This window comes from Vulpes lagopus, chromosome 1 (assembly GCF_018345385.1).
Source record: "Vulpes lagopus strain Blue_001 chromosome 1, ASM1834538v1, whole genome shotgun sequence".
Taxonomy (NCBI): domain Eukaryota; kingdom Metazoa; phylum Chordata; class Mammalia; order Carnivora; family Canidae; genus Vulpes; species Vulpes lagopus.
This window is the reverse complement of record NC_054824.1, coordinates 185,612,551-185,629,378: the sequence shown is the minus strand read 5'-3', so window position 1 is coordinate 185,629,378 and position 16,828 is coordinate 185,612,551. Positions and strand designations below refer to the sequence as shown.

The following is a 16,828-nucleotide window of genomic DNA, read 5'->3' as shown; positions in this document are numbered from 1 at the left end:
AGCTGAGCTCCAGGCCTGCTCCTTCCGAGCGGCCGCCGTGTGCTTATTATCCAACCCGGGCACTTCGGGGAACGGAAGGGCTCCTGAGACTCACGCTAGAACCGCAGATGGGAACCCACACGGCCGACAGGCGAGATGTGCGATCACCCTGGTGTGACTTCTTGGGGTACTCGAGGGAGGTGGTGCGGTGGGAGTGGGGCAGAGACGAGACCGCGTCCTCGGGGTTCAGAGGCCGCAGAGGGGGAAGGGGCCGCCTTGGGGCACTATCAGCGGGCGAGCATCACACCGCGAGCTCCCTCCTCGAGGGAGGTCTCGCCTGCGTGGGGTGACAGCAGCCCTCCGCGCTGGGCCCTTGACCGTGTCGGAACCGCGGGGCCAGATCCAGACCCCCGGCCTAGCGTCTGGGCTGCGGTAAAGGAATCCACAGATTGAGTGGCTGGTAAACAGCAGGAATCTAGTTCTCACCGTTTTGGAGGCTGCGAAGTGCAAGGCGGAGGTGCTGGCGGAGGTGCTGGCGGACGCGCTGTCTGGCGAGGGCCTGCTTCTCCGGTTCCCGATGACCGGCTGCGGCTCTGCTGCATCCTCATAGGTCAGAGGTGGGTTAGGAGCCCTCAGGCTTCTAAGGGCGCTGATCCTACTCATAAAGCCCCCCCCTCGGTGCTCAATCACCTCCCACAAGCTCCATCTTCTATTATCACCCCCCCCCGGGGGTTAGGGCTCCAACGTATGAATTTGGAGGGACGTATTCAGGCCATAGCAAGACCGAAACTTCCAAGGTGCCGAGGCTGAGACTTTGCTGAAGCAAAGTTTGCTTAGTTGGGATTCAGGAACGAACATTTAAAATAGCCGCGAATCCCCTAGAACTGTGTACAAAATTAGGTAGGAATCCACATGTGCATTTTTCTGAGAAGAAAATACTTTCATCACAGCATTAAAATACCAGATCTGCCTCTAAAAAGTTAATAGTATAACAGCAGCATAACCTTCTTGAGGGAAGGAGCCATGTTATTTACATCAGGAATCTATTTCCACTGAAAAATAAGGAGTTAGGGTTATATATTCTTTCATGTATCTATTCAGCAAATATTACCTACTTCAGGTTAAGTGCTGTTAAAGACAGTATGAATAATAAGGTGAACTAACCACGGATGACACCACAAGGAACTTAACAAAATCAGGAATTAAGTTGTGTGACATAGAAAACTTGATCGATATAGGTATCAATTCTCTCTAAATCGATGAATAAATAACATCATGGGAGACCATGTATGCATCTAAAAATGAACAAAATTCCCATGTTCCTTGCAATTTCACTGACCAATAAAATGAAAGCAAATCTTTGGGTGAGATTTACATTAAAAAATTCCAACAGAGCTTTAGTCAGCTGGCAGAAACCTTTTTTTTCTCATGGGCCTAATAATTCTTCTTTATCTTGTTCCGTAAGAGCTGTTCTCAGTGTCACTGGTATTTTCTAGAGAGGCCGTGTCTTTTGTAGATGACACCGAGCTTAAAAATGAGGATTTGAAAGCAGGGTATATGAATTCGAAACACAGCTCTGCCTCTTGGACAAGTTATTCTGACCCCCTCTGGGCCTTAATATTCTCATTTCTAACATGGGAATAAAAATCGCTCATTCTTGGGGTGCCTGGACGGCTCAGTTGGTTAAGCGTCCGACTCTTGATCTTAGCTCAGGTCTCAATGTCAAAGTTGTGAGTTCAAGCACTGGGCTCCATGCTGGGTGTTCAGCCTACCTAAGAAAACAAAAATCAGGGCACCTGGGTGACTCAGTCAGTTGAGCATCTGCCTTCGGCTCAGGTCATGATCCCGGGTCCTGTGGTCGATTCCTGCTTCGGGCGCCCTGCAGCATGCTTGGTGGGGAGCCTGCTTCTCCCTCTCCCTCTCCTTCTGCCACCCCCTGCTTGCTCGCTCGCTCTCTCTGTCTCTCTCCCTATCAAATAAAATCTTTTTAAAAAAATTGTATTCACGGGGTTGTGAAGATTAATTAACTCATAACACTTAAAATAGTATTAAGCATGTACTAAGGGCTTGTTAATCCTAGTTATGACTATTATCTTTATTATTTAAATGATTTTAGTATTATTATTATTTTTTTAAAGATTATTTATTGAGAGAGAGAGAGCTGAGAGGAGGGGCAGAGGGAGAGAAAGAAAAACTCTGGGCAGGCTCCACACAGGGTGTGGACCCTGGGATCATGACCTGAGCCAAAATCAAGAGTCAGGGGCTTAACCGGCTGAGCCACCCAGGTGCCCTAATTTTAGTATTATTATATAGAGGAAATCCTAATTCTTTTGCAAAAATACAATCTAACCATTACCTACATCAGCCGGCTCCTTTGCTACTTCTCCTTCTCCCGGCCATCCTACCCTATACTTACTCCCCAAAATTCTATTTCTGCCTTTCTTCTTTGACAAATTACCATGTTCACGGAGCACGAAGAACTCAGACTGATTCACACAACCGTCCTTCACAAAGACTGATCTAGGCACAGTAGCACTCACGGCGAGGAGCAGTGGGCAGGAAAACAAAGGTTGCTGAAACAATTGGAAGGGGGAGGAAAGAAAGAGAGAAAGGGAGAAAGGGAGAAAGAAAGAAAGAGAAAGAAAGGAAAGAAAGGAAAGAAAAAAGAAAGTAGAGAAACAACCTCAGCCATTTCTAGAGCTCTCCTGTGCCCAGGGAAGGCACTAATTGTCTAGGACTGTCGGCCTCTCACCCCCCCCACCTGTGCCATCCCAAGAAAGACACACCGTAAGCAGAGCAGATATGGGAACGCAGACACAGCATCTCCAGGGGACGGCGGACTGTGTTCAACAACAAAGAATGGCAAAGACCAGAACTAAGGCAAAGACCAACGAGGATAACAAGTTTTGGGTCTTGCTTCCATTCCACCCTCGCTGTGCAAGTGCTTCCTCCCAGCTCCCCGCGCTCCACAGTTCCCTGACCCTCTCCTCAGCCGTGGTTCTCAACCGTGGGTTGATTTTGCCCCCAACCCCCACCGGGGAACATTCGGCAACGTCTGGAGATATTTCTGGTTGTCACAACCAGGGGATGCTAGTGACATGTAGTGCAAAGAGGCGGGGGGGGGGGTGCTGCTAAAAAAACTGCAACATCTGGAAGCCCTGACAACCAAGAATGATCCCACCCAAATGTCAATAGTGCCGTGCTGAAAACCCAGCACTCCAATGGATCAGCAGCAGCACACCTGACAGGATGATACCACTTTTATTTTTTTTAAGATTTATTTATTTTAGAGAGAGAGAGAGCACAAGAGGGAGGGGCAGAGGGAAAGGGAGAGAGAATCTGAAGCCGACTCCATGCTGAGCACGGAGCCCGACACGGGGCTCAATCTCAGCTGAGATCATGACCCTGAGACCCTGAGATCACAGCCTGAGCCAAAAGCAAGAGTTAGACGCTCCGCCAGCTGTACCACCCAGGCACCTCAGAATGACACTACTTTTAAACAACTTTTCAAAACCAGGAAGTGTCAAAATGATGTAAGGAGGGGATCCCTGGGTGGCGCAGCAGTTTCGTGCCTGCCTTTGGCCCAGGGCATGATCCTGGAGTCCCGGGATCGAGTCCCACGTCAGGCTCCCTGCATGGAGCCTGCTTCTCCCTCTGCCTGGGTCTCTGCCTCTCTCTCCCTCTCTATGTCTATCATAAATACATAAATCTTTTAAAAAATGATGTAAGGAGAAAATGGAATTATCACATAATACCATAATTATCACATAATTTTTTGACAGATCAAAAAGTTATTCTTCTAGCCACAAGACGTAAAACCACTAGCTCAGTAAGTCATGGCATGCATAAAATATGTATCTAGAAAAAAGTCTATAAAGAACAGAATTTGTGAGTGTGAAGTTTTGAGGAATTTCTACTAGGATTTCTGTTAACCGTATGCTTCTTTACATTTGAATTATGGTGTTTCGTCAAATAAAAGGTTTTACTTGGGATTTGTGATAAGAAGATGACCTGATTCCTCACGGGGCTATATCCACACTTTATAAATCTATGAATTTCTTCAACCCTCTGCACTCAGGGTTTGGCCCCTGCCACTCAACCAAAACTGCCCTTGTCAAGATTTCTAATGACGTCCTGGTTGCAAATTTTGAAATCTGTCAGCATATAAAGCCATGAGGTTTTCAGAGGCCGAGCCCTGCATGATTTCAGCGGTAAGAGGCTGAGCAGATGAACTCAAGGAAGCGTGGACACAGGGACAGAAGAGAGAGCAGTGAGCGTGACCTCGCATAGCCACCTCCAGTTCTTCTAACGGTTCCCCCCGGTGTTTGCTTGCACCCGCATTTCCACGCGACGTGCTTCCACTACCACTGTTCGGTTCTTCCTACACATTCCGTGTACGTAACTGTCATACATGACGGAGCGTGGGCCCTTCTATGCTGCCCCACATAGGCGCCGACCCCTCCGGTCTTCCGATGATATTTTCCCGGTGATCACGTTCTCTCGTGAAGTAGTCACGGCTGAACCAACCTCGGGCCGGAGATTCTCAGGCCCTTCTCCAGGGCGTGGGCCCCTCTCAAGGACGCTGGCAGAGCCTCCTGGAAGCCACAGGCGGCGGCGCCACACCACAGGTTGGATTTGCTCTAAGACAGTAATTGTCCCTGGAGAGATGGAGCCCCCTGAGACTCCCCAGAGAAGGTGCTTCCTCCGTCAGGATAAGAAGACGATGTCTCCCCGAGGGGTGAAGTCTGGGCTTGGCTGCAGGCCCCTTATAAGGTTAGGAGCCTCCAAAGTCCAGCAGTTTTCAGCGGTGACACAGATCCGCTGTTCCCCCGGGGACCTCGGGGAAGGGAGCGAAGGGAACTATTGCATCACAGGCCCGGGCTACCTGCTGTGTCATGGGTGAAAACGGTTTCTTTGTTTCCTTAGCAACCGGATTTATGGCGTGTGGCGGGGGAGGCACCCGAGCAGCTACACTGTGCTTAGGGAGCCTGATTGTTTGATCTCACAGCAGCGATCTGTGATTATATTTTCTTTCATGTGTAATTTCTCCTGGGAGCTAGTAGTTCTCTCTTACTGTTTGCACTGTCGTAGGCTCTCAGGGCGCATCAGCGAGCGGACCCAGGCGGCTGCCCGTGTGGTGCCACATGGAAGTGGGAGAGGCAAGGCGCAGGAGAGCTGTGGGGCAGAGAGACTGCAGGGGTTTGAATAAAGAAGTGACAAGATCTGACTGAAGTTATGAAAGGATTATTCTACCTTCTGGATAGTGAACAGACTGAGTTGGAAACAGGGTTAATTAGGGTGCTTCCACAGGCATCCAGGCGAGAGAAGATGGTTCATTTTTTTTTAATTTTTAAATTTTTTTTTATTTTTACTTTTTTTATTTTTTTGAGAAGATGGTTTAGACCAGTGGTGGTGGTGGAGGTGTAAGAAGTGGTCAGATTTTTAAAAATACATTTTCAAAATCAATCCAAGAGAATTTCCTGAATGATTGGTTGTAGGGTTTGAGAAAACAGTAAGAATAACTCCACAAGGTTTTTGACCAAATCACTGGAAAGATGGAGCTGCATCCCACCACCACCACTGAAATGGGAAAGAATGTTTTATATGTCTTTTAAGGGAATTTGGTAGATTTCTCAGTAGGGCCTTGTACCTCCTTCATTTTTTTTTCAAAGATTTTATTTATTCATGAGAGAGAGAGAGGCAGACACAGAGGCAGACAGAGAAGCAGGCTCCATGCAGGGAGCCCGGCGTAGGACTCGATCCCAGGTCTCCAGGATCAGGCCCTGGGCCAAAGGCAGCGCTAAACCACTGAGCCCCCCGGGCTGCCCTACCTCCTTAATTATATTTATTCCTACATAGTTTATATTTTCTGTTGATATTAATATATTAAACTATTCTATAATATTTATAGGTATAGTTATAAATTATAATAAACTTTTTTAAAGGTTTGCTTATTTATTTGAGTAAGAGAGCACGAGTAAGGGGAGGGGCAGAGGAAGGAAGAGAGAATCTCAAGCAGACTCTCCGCTGAGCATGGAGCCCAATGTAGGACTTGATTTCATGACCCCTGAGATCATGACCTGAGCTGAAATCAAGAGTCTGATGCTTAACCAACTGAACCATCCAGGTGCCCTTGAACATTTTAGTATTTTAGTTTGATCTCATATCCAGAAATCACCGTGAATTTTCTTATTACTAATGATAGTGAGCTCATTGATTCTCTTGAAATCTCTAAGCAGATGCATACTACATGTCACTAATGACTGTTTTGTCACTTTCGGTTCTAACTAATTCCTCATTTATTTTTCTTATCTTATTGCACTGGCTGGAACAGAGATTGGCAAACTATGGCCTGTATGCCCAATATTTCCTACTACCTGTTTTTGTAAATAAAGTCTTAATGGGACACATTACTTTCATTCATTCATGTATCACCTGTATTTCATGCAATAACAGCACAATAGAATAATTGCAACACAGACTGTATGTCCTAAAATATTTGTTATTTAACCCAAACAGAAAAAGTTTGCCAACTCTTGGGCTAGGATTTCCAGTACCATATTAAATAAAGGCATGATTACAGATATTCTAGTTTTCTTCCTGATTAATGGAAATGTATCTAAAATATGATATTTGCAGTAAAATATTGATATACAATCAAGTTAAAGAAGCTCTCATCTATTCCTAGCTTCCTAAGAATTATTTTATTAAGTGTTTTTTTCAGCAACTAATGAGATGACCACATTATCATTCTCCATGAATCTGTTAGTGCAAGGAATCCCTGGGTGGCTCAGTGGTTTAGCGCCTGCCTCTGGCCAGGTGTGATCCTGGAGTCCTGGGATCGAGTCCCGCATCAGGCTCCCTGCGTGGAGCCTGCTTCTCCCTCTGCCTGTGTTTCTGCCTCTCTCTCTCTCTCTCTGTATTTCTCATGAATAAATGAATAAAATAGTTTTTAAAAATCTGTTAGTGCGAGAATTTTATGTAAAGATTTCCTATCTTCACATTCCTGAGATAAAACCAACATGATTATGGTTTATTGTTGTTGTTTTTTTAAAAATAATTGTTGGGGTTCCTGGGTGGCTCAGTGAGTTGAGTCTGACTTCAGCTTGGGTCATGATCTCAGGGTCCTGGGATCAGGCCTCACGTTGGGCTCCCTGCTCAGCGGGGAGTCTGCTTGTCCCTCTTCCTCTGCCCTCCCCCCAGCTTGTACTCTCTCTGTTTCTCTCTCAAATAAATAAATAAATATTTAAAAAATAATAATTGTTGGAGGGGTACATGGGAGGCTGAGTCAGTTAAGTGTCAGCCTCTTGGTCTTGGCTTGGGTCATGATCTCAGGGTCATGAGATTGGGCTCTGCTGTGCTCAGCATGGAGTCTGCTTGAGATTCACTCTCCCTCTGCCTCTGCCCCTCCCATTCATGCTCTTTCAAATAAACGAATAAATCTTTAAAATTAAAAAGAAAAAAAGATTGTTGGGGCACCTGGGTGTTTCCATGTGTTGGTCTCTTAGTTTTAGCTCAGGTCATGATCTCATGGTTGTGGGATTGAGTCTCACACTGGGCGCCTCATGTTGGGCTTCATGCTCAGCACTGAGTCTGCTTGAGATTCTGTCCCTCTGTCCCTCCCCACTCATTGTCTCTCTCTCTCTCTCAAATAAATAAATAAATGTTGTATATAATTTGCTAATATTTTATTTATGAATTTTACACTTGTGTTCATAGAAATTGAATGACAATTTCCCTTTCTTGTGCTGTGTGTAATACTAAAACAGTGTATATGTCCCAAATACTTACTGAACCGCTAATGTATGAAAGCACTTTGTAAGGTACAGGAAATGTGTCAGTCCTTACCTCATGGAGATGAAATTTTAGGCAGGAAACAGAAAATAACTGACTACAAAATGGATCAGACATAACCATGTCTAGGAAAAAGTAGGACAGAGTCAAGATGTCTAAGGAGATCAGGTTATTGAGGATAGGAGTGGCTGAAAAAAAGCTTCCTCTGAAGAATAGCTGCTTTAGTTCAGCTCTATACAAGTTTTCTATTGCTGCATGATAAATCGCCACAAACAGTAGCTAAAAATAATGCGAAGTTATAATCACATAGTTTCTATGGGTCAAGGGCCCAAGCACGGGTTGCCTGGGTCTTATGGTCAGGATAAAAACAAGGTGTCAGCCAGGGCTACAATCTCACCTGAGGCTTAGAATCTTCTTCCAAGCCCATTCAGATTGTGGGCAGAATTGAGTCCATTGTGATTATAAGATTGAAGTCCTAGTTTTCTTGCTGGCTGTCAACCGGGGGCTCATTCTCAGCATCTCAAGGCAGCCCTCAGGGAGCAGCTCCAAGGCGCTCGTACAACATGGCAGTCGTCTCCTTCAAATGCAGTGGGGAATCTCTCCGTGGTCTACTAAGACAAGTCATATGCAAGGTGTCCTACTCTTGGGATGCCTGGGTGGCTCAGTCAGTTAGGGATCTGCCTTCGGCTCATGTCACGATCCCAAGGTCCTGGCATTGAGCCCCGTGTCGGGCTCCCTGCTCAGGGAGGAGTCTGCTTCTCCCTCTCTCTCTGCTGGTCCCCCTGATTGTGCTCTATCTCTGTCAAAATAAATAAATCAAATCTTTTTAAAAAGTTAAGTGACCTAATCAAGAGAGGGACTGTCCCATCATAGTCAAAAGTCCTACCGACATTCAAAGGCAGGAAAGTATTCGGGTCATGTCTGACAGAGGGTAGGAATCCTGGGAGCTATCTTAAATTTGTGCCTACAACAAACTCTGAATAAGTTAGAAAAACCTGGGTGAAGGGTGGGTGGAAGGATGGAAGATGAATGTTTTAGGCAAAAGGAATGGTACTTGCGAAGACTAGTAAGAAAATAGAAAAAGTGTGGTGTGGCTAAAGGAGAGGAAGCAGATGGAGTCTGTAAGGAAGAAGAGCTAGAAAGGAACTTCTTTTAGGAAGTTTGGAGGCTACGCCTGATGTTTATTCTAAGAACAACAGGGAGCCAAGAATGGGGTTTCGGTTTTGCTTCTTTTTTAAAGATTGGAGCCCCCAGATTTTTACTTCCTTTAAGGAGGGTCTGTGTCTTGTTGAACTCTATATCCCCTAATGCCTAAAATAGTGCCTGAAACAGGATAGGCCTTAGCAAGTGTGTTCTGTGACGATTTTTGCCATTTGTCAACTTTCTATTTCTTGGATTCCCCCAGGTTTCATAATCCAGCTGCTCCTGCCTGCCTCTGATCCTTTCATTCGCATCCCTGTTGAAATCCATTCTCTGACCCTCTAGCCTCAGCCCCACACTAAATATTTGCTTCTTTGATCTACCCTCTAAAAGTAAGAGATGCACTACCATCCTGGACTATAGATTTGCACCCAGACAGAGCTCCCTATCTGAGAAGGAGAAACAGAGCTCCCTGATTACAACTACCTGCCTTCCTGCTAGTCAGTAGGGCCCCTGGAAATTGCTATGATTCACCCAGGAATATTTATAAACTTAGAGATTGCTGTGCTTTTTGAACGTTGGGCCTCAAATACCTTTTACAAGCACCTTATTAGTGGTTAAGTCTATTAGCCTTCTTGTTTTTTTCAGTGAATAAACTTGTGAGAGGGAAAAAAAACAGTGAGAGATGAAGGGAAAATCTATACCTTTAAAAATACCTGAGAGACAAATAAATCTCGTGTGTGGACCTTATTTGGATTCTGTTCCAAACAATACATTTTAGAAATGTAAACCAGACAGAGACACTATGGGATGTAGAAAACTACAGAGCAATACCTCCCATGAATGTGGTTGTAAAAACTATCAACAAAATATTAATCGAGCACAATAATGTACAAAAAGAACAATACACAAGAACCGAGTGGGGCTTATCCCAGGAAAGCAACAGTGGCTCAATATTAACAACAAAAAAACCAACATAATCCACTATGTTATAACGTAAAGATGATCATATCAATTGATATAGAATAAAACATTTGGCAAAGTTCAGCATCCATGCAAGAAAAAAAAAACTCTTAGAAAACTAGGAATAGAAGGGAGCTTCCTCAACCTGATAAAGGGCAGCTACCAAACACCTACAGCTAACATCACACTTAATGGTGAAACACTGAATGCTTTCTTCCAAAGATGGGGAACTAGGCAGTAGTACTAGTCTGTGCAATAAGGCAAGCAAAAGAAAAGGCATATAGACTGGAAAGGAAGAAACAAAACTATATTCACAGATGACATGATATAGTAAATTCCAAGAAATCGATCAAAAGCAAAACAAAACAAAATCTTCTTAGAACTAATGAACGAGCCTAGCAAGATCACAAAATACAGGATCAACACATAGAAATCGGGCTATTTCTATCTAATAATGTACAACTAGAAATCAAAATTTTAAGAAGCAGTGGCATTTAAAATAGGACCCCTCTACTATGGCCTGGATTGTGTCACCTGCCCCCTCACAATTCATATATTGAGGTCCTAGCCTCTAGCCTCAGAATGGATCTCTCTTTGGAGACAGTCTTTAAAGAGGTCGTTAGAAAAAAATAAAAATAAAATAAAAAATAAATAAATAAAGAGGTCGTTAGAGTGGGGCCTAATCCAGTAAGACCAGTGACCTTCAAGGAGAGGAGAACAGGACACACACACGGATGACACCTGTGAAAATCAAGGTGTGTATCTATGAGCCAAGGCAAGAGATCGCAGAAGAAATCAAGGACACGTCAATCTGGTTGGGAAACTGTGAACGAGAAGGAATGGCCATCTTGGCAAACGTGCCGCGCCGGTGGCTCTCAGCATCTATTTCTGACTCCTCTTGTCCCATTTTGCTGCCAGCAGAGCTCAGTGCCGAGGCGCTGTCAGTGCAATCTGGGCCGTCACGGTAGCTGACATCTGGCCAGTGCTTTGCTCTAACAGCTAGTGCGTCAGGAACACCACGGGTCTCATTTAAGCCTCTCGACAGGGCCGCGGACTAGGCTCCATACGGTCCCGGGTCTCTGACCCCGAGGTCGGGGAACCCAGGGCAGGACAGGAAGGCACCTGCCCCAAGGGAAGCTACCGAGGGGCCCCGGCGGTCCGGCGCTGCTCAGCCGGGCCCGTGTGGTGAGACCAGGAGACGAAGCTGCTCCGCCGCACCGTCCACCCCCGGAGGAGCCCCGCGCCACCCTCCTGCGGCACACGCTCTCCCGGCAGCGCCCGCGGACCCGGGGTCCAGGCCCCCGCGCGGTGTGGCTCTGCACGTAACCGACTCCCGTGTAGCTCGGGTGAGCGGACCGAAGCGGCAGGAGCGGAAGGCTAGACGGGGAGGGGGCTGGAGCGGCGCTCCCAAAGGGTCCTGGACTGATCCGGGGGCTCCGGGCCCCCCACCCGGCCACCGAGTCGGGAGCAAGCGGGGCGGCTCAGAGCCCGCCAGGCCCCGCCCCGTTAGGGCCTGGCCATGGCAGGCCCCGCCCAGGCCCCGCCCACCGGCGCCGGCCCCATTAGGGCCCGCCAGGCCCCGCCCCCGCCAGGCCCCGCCCGTTAGGGCCCGGCCCGGCCACGTCAGGCCACGCCCCGTTAGGGCCCGGCCCGACCACGCCCCCACCAGGCCCCGCCCCGTTAGGGCCCAGCCCAGCCATATCAGACCACGCCCTAGGCCACGCCCCCATCGGGCCCCTCCCCGTTAGGGCCCGCCAGGCCCCGGCCACGCCAGGGACGGCTCGGCCACGCCCCCACCAGGCCACGCCCCGTTGGGGCCCGGCCCCGCCCCGCCCGCCCCGCCAGGCCCCCGCCCGCCCCGAGGCGCATTGTGGGATCTGGCGGCGGACCCCGCGGCGGACGACGAGGTGCTCGGTCATGGGCTTCCAGCCGGTAAGACCCTCGCCCTGCCCGCGTCGGGGGCCCCGGCCCAGCTGTGCTGGGCGCTCAGCTCCGAGCGGGGGTTCCGGCCCCGGCCCGCCCCGGAGGGCTGTGCACCCGCCCCGGACGCCCAGTCGGTGAACCCCGGCCCTGGGAGGCTCCGGCGCTGCAGCTGGCGGGCGCCCGCCGAGGGGCTGGTCGTCGGGAGCGGGACAGCCAGCCCCGGCCAGCCCCGCCAGCCCCCCCAGCCCCCGCCAGCCCCGGCCAGCCCCGCCAGCCCCCCCAGCCCCCGCCAGCCCCCGGCCAGCCCCCGCCAGCCCCCGCCAGCCCCGGCCAGCCCCGGCCAGCCCCCGCCAGCGTGACGGCCACGCGGCCTCTACCCGCAGGGCCCCGCGCTGCTGGCCTCCCTGGGCGTGGGGCTGCTGACTATGCTCGGCCTGGCCCTGGGCTCCTACCTGGCCCGGAGGTCCCGCCGGCCGAAGGTCACTCTGCTGGACCCGGATGAGAAGTACCTGCTGCGACTGCTGGACAGGACGGTGAGTCTGGGGGGGGTGGCGGCGGGGTCGGGCCGTCCCTGGGGTCGGGTGCCCTCGGGGCTTGGCCGCAGGACCTGCCGGTGAACCGCGTCGTGCCTCCCCCAGACCGTGAGCCACAACACCAAGAGGTTCCGCTTCGCCCTGCCCAGCGCCCACCACGTCCTGGGGCTGCCCGTGGGTAAGGACGCGCGGGCGGCCCCTGTCCCTGGCGATTCCCCCTCCCTCCCCAGCTCTGGACCCGTGAGCTGCAGGGTGCCCCGGACAGCCCTCGCCCTCCCCGTTCTTCCTCCTCCCTGCAGGGCTTGTTTCCACCTCCCCTGGAGCAAACGCTTTCTCTCGCTGCCCAGACCTCGCTCCCCCACTGCTGCTAAGGCCCTGGCAGTAACCGAGGAGTGTCTCCAGTGACGGGGGCTTATGAGGGATCAACTGGGGGCCCAAAGGGTCCTCGCTGCCGAGTAGCTCACTGGAACCATGCCAGGAAGCAAGACATCCCTGTCCTCCCAAACCCCCTTGAGTGTTTTGAAAGCTGACGGGGAGCCAGCGGCCTCGTGTAGCTCTCCACATGCCCCCAGGCAAGCACGTCTACCTGTCTGCCCGGATCGACGGCAGCCTGGTCATCAGGCCGTACACGCCTGTCACAAGCGATGAGGACCTAGGCTACGTGGACCTTGTCATCAAGGTAAGGGAGCACAAAGGAGCCCTCGGGAGCTCCCTGTCCTTCTCCTGCCGGAGTTGGTAAACTTCCGAGATGTGCTGATACGGGAGGCACGTGCGCTTGGGGCACATGAAGACGGTACGTGGACTGGGGAGGCCAGTGCTGCCGTTCCTGCCCCAGCTTCAGGGAGGATCGTCTGGCTGGAGCTCAGAAGGCAGCGACGTTCCACGTAAAGCGCTTTCCACTCTGTGTCACCAGGTCTACATGAAGGGCGTACACCCCAAATTTCCTGACGGAGGGAAGATGTCTCAGTACCTGAACAGCCTGAAGATTGGGGACGTGGTGGAGTTCCGAGGGCCCAGCGGGCTGCTCACTTACACGGGGAGAGGTAACGCCTCTCCCCTCCCTGAGCCGGACTCACACTTCCCCGGTGCCCCAGTCCTGGCACAGGGCGGCTGTGCGTGCGCCTGCGTGCGTGTGCTCACGGGCAAGGACCAGAGCGGCGCCTCCCTCAGACTAGCACGGGTGGGACGGAAGGCATATTTCTCAGCTCCGCTAGCCCCAGGGATCGGTTCTCTGTCATCCACCAGAAGTCCCAGCCGTGAGGGCTGTGGGGGTGCCTGTGGCAAACCGGTGCCTCCCTTTCCGTCCCTCAGGGATTCGCTTCTCAGACAGAGAGTGTCAGGTGGCCAGAGACCGCTCCTCTCGCCCCTGCCCCTGGGAACAGCTGCGGGCATTAGCAAGCCCCTGGAGCTGCTCTGGGCCACTCGGGAACACAGCCACATTTGGCCCCTTGCCTGGCGCCCTCGCCAGGGAGTGACCCCCTGCCAGAGGCAGCTGATGACTCACCGGGCGGCGGCCCCAAGCTGACTGGTACTTAGCCACATGGGACAGATAGTCCTGGCCCCATTGTCCCTCAAGTGTATTGTTGTCAGGGCTGCTCAACTCAAGCCTCCATCGAAGCTCCAGGATCTGATTTCAGAGCAGCTGAAATTTCAGAGCAGCCTGGGACATATTTTCAGTTTTGTATTTGTTTTCTTATTTCCCTATATTGACTTTTTTCTTCCACCCCTCTCTTCTCTGGACTTCTCAGGGAATTTCAACATTCAGCCCAACAAAAAATCTCCGCCAGAACCCCAAGTGGCGAAGAAACTGGGAATGATTGCCGGCGGAACAGGTGTATGTCCCTTGAGGGGCCGTTCTCTCCCACCATTGTTGATTGTTGCCATGAAAATACCCAAGTGATCCTCAGAAGGTTCGGTAATCACAGCCAAGCTATTAATCAGGGGGTTCCTGGCAATGCCTAGACCTCCCAGTATCTGAAAAACAAAATCATAATCAGGTAGAAACAAAAAAAATTTTTTTAAATTTTTTTTTAACTAATAGAATGAGAGAAATAAACCAGGTGGGCGCTCCCAAGACCTCCAATTGAATGACTCTAATAATCTTTAGGTGAGAATAGAGAAGCAGCTAGAAGTAGAGGAGTCGAAGAGGAAGAAAATGAACAAACACTGGATGTTTCTAAATATCAGACGCTATTCCCCTCACTTTATATCTGTATCTATGAAGCAGATGTTAGTTTTTCCCTTTTACAGATGAAAACAGTGGAGGTTCAGAGAGGCGGAATGGTTTCCACAAGGGTTAAATAATAACGGCCGGAGGGAGGATTAGTATCTAGCTCTGTCCAGTTCCAAAGCCCATGCACTGAACCCATAAGCCCAGTGTTCCAGAACCTTCATTGTTGAATCAGTAAGTAGTCATGTGAGTCCTAGCCTCCAATAGACGTTCAGAGGGAGAGTCTGAGATTGGTTCCTTAGAAGGATCTCAACGGCATGATCTTAGGTGAATAGTGAGCATGACCACAGTTCGCCTATGAAGGTGAGTGTGGGGTCAAGCAACGTCAGTGCTGCAGGATGCACAGGAGGACAGGATTAGGGTGCTAAGGGAAGACGGAGCAGAACGAAGATGAGAGGTTGGTCAGCTAAGGAGCAGGGGCGGGGCAGGGGCTGGGGCCATCCTAGCTCACCGTGGGCTTTTTGCAGGAATCACCCCGATGCTACAGCTGATCCGGGCCATCCTGAAAGACCCTGAAGATCCAACCCAGTGCTCTCTGCTTTTTGCCAACCAGGTTGGTTTACTTACGTCAGGCCTCAGTCTTCAGAGTGGTGGCGGAGGCAGGCTGAGCGATGTGGCCCCGGCAGGCAGAGCTGCTCCAGTGCTTGTTGCGGCCTCTGCCCGAGGTCCCCCTGCACGGCACAGGACCCTCTCCTGCCGCCAAGGAAGACAGCATTGAGCAAAATTCTTCCCTGGCCCCTAAGGGAAAATGAAAAGAAAACAGTTAAGGAACCTAGTTCTAGGTTTGGAAGGTTGCTCCTTGGATTTCCCCTGTTAAATAGTCCATCTTTCTTCCTTCAGAGTGTGTAAATAAAGCCTCTTCCCCTTTCCTTCTCCTCATGCTACCTCTCTAAAAGTCTTGCTTATTCCTAGAACTTTCTATTTCTCTCCGGGTTGGAGGGTAATTACAGCAGAGAACCTTTTCTTCCGTGGGCCTGAGGAGGTTCCTAAGACTTTGCTTCCCCCTTTCAGACCGAAAAGGACATAATCTTGCGGGAGGACCTGGAGGAGCTGCAGGCCCGATATCCCAATCGCTTCAAGCTCTGGTTCACTCTGGATCACCCCCCAGAAGGTACCCTCCCCATTTAGGGATGTCCCCAAATCAGGGCCTCCTCCCGGGGGTTCTGACTTAAGTGAAACCGATCACCCGTGCCACTGCCAAACTCCCAAGTGTGAGCGCACAGACCTAGTGCTCTCCTGGGCCCCTTCCTTCTGGTCCCTGTTTTCCGGGGGGTGGTGGGGACGGCTGTGCAGCTGGAGCTGACCGGGGATTCCCACCTAGCTGCTGCTACCATTCGATGCCTTCTCAGGGGGCTTTACCCAGGATTCACCCCTCCCCACCTTCTGGTATCCCGCCCCCTTGCCAGCGAGAGTCTGGAGTATCTGCTCTCTCCTCTCTTCTCTACTTCAGACTGGGCCTACAGTAAGGGCTTCGTGACTGCCGACATGATCCGGGAGCACCTGCCCGCCCCAGGGGACGACGTGCTGCTGCTGCTCTGTGGGCCACCCCCGATGGTGCAGCTGGCCTGCCATCCCAACTTGGACAAACTGGGCTACTCACAAAAGATGCGATTCACCTACTGAGCATCCTGCTTGGGGTCCTGTTTCCCTGCAGTTATCCTCAGACAGTACTCATGCTATAAGCCCTAGATTCCTTTCCTGACAGTATCAGCCTTTTTGTCTTAACTCTGGAGCCCAAATCTGGATGACACCCGCAGGAACAAAACCCATGTAGCCATGGAAGAGGGTGGAGGCTGAATTGCTCTCTGGAAGCCCCACCCCCACAGCCCTAATCTCCCTGTGATTGAAGGTCCAGCTCAGGCCCATGGAGCGGTTTCTTCCACGGATCAGAAAGAAGGAAGCATGTACATTCGTTCCATGGTAGCATCACAGTGTGTGTGTGTGTGTATGTGTGTGTGTGTGACGAAAGGAACAATCTGTGTAACGGGTTTTCCTTAATATTTGGTGCTTAACCCAAGCAGATTCTGCACGTGCGAGTGCACGTGGAGCAGCCTTACAGACACCGTCTCATAGAGATTGAGGAAGGAAGAAAATGATTTCTTTAGACCCCAGAGAAGGGAATCTGAAATATGTATTTGTGTGTGTGTCTCTCCCTGCCCCTGCCCAGGCTGGAAGGAGACGACTATCCACAGTCTAAGAACGTGCCTGCAGCAGAAACCTCTGGCTATGCAAATAAATGGGGCTCAGGCCCCTGTGTTGTACCTAA

General features: G+C 50.5%; 1 protein-coding gene across 2 annotated transcripts; it reads left to right on the top strand.

The window, feature by feature from the left end:
• Positions 1-11,675: 11,675 nt before the first annotated feature.
• On the top strand, positions 11,676-16,828 carry LOC121471247 (NADH-cytochrome b5 reductase 1). 2 transcript variants are annotated; one of them, XM_041721725.1, is made up of 10 exons: positions 11,676-11,808; positions 12,183-12,332; positions 12,438-12,510; positions 12,905-13,011; positions 13,246-13,375; positions 14,081-14,164; positions 15,030-15,115; positions 15,574-15,673; positions 16,013-16,185; positions 16,584-16,828. In XM_041721725.1, the coding sequence occupies exons 1-9, from the start codon at positions 11,794-11,796 to the stop codon at positions 16,183-16,185; spliced, it is 918 nt and encodes a 305-aa protein (XP_041577659.1). In that variant the 5' UTR covers positions 11,676-11,793; the 3' UTR covers positions 16,584-16,828. The 2 variants fall into 2 exon arrangements, with proteins under 2 accessions (XP_041577659.1, XP_041577649.1); XM_041721715.1 differs by having other exon boundaries at positions 16,013-16,828.

Coding starts and splice junctions, on each gene's coding strand:
- LOC121471247 (XM_041721725.1), top strand. Junction 13,376..14,080: donor GCTCACTTACACGGGGAGAG/GTAACGCCTCTC, acceptor TGGACTTCTCAG/GGAATTTCAACATTCAGCCC. Junction 15,674..16,012: donor TCTGGATCACCCCCCAGAAG/GTACCCTCCCCA, acceptor TCTCTACTTCAG/ACTGGGCCTACAGTAAGGGC.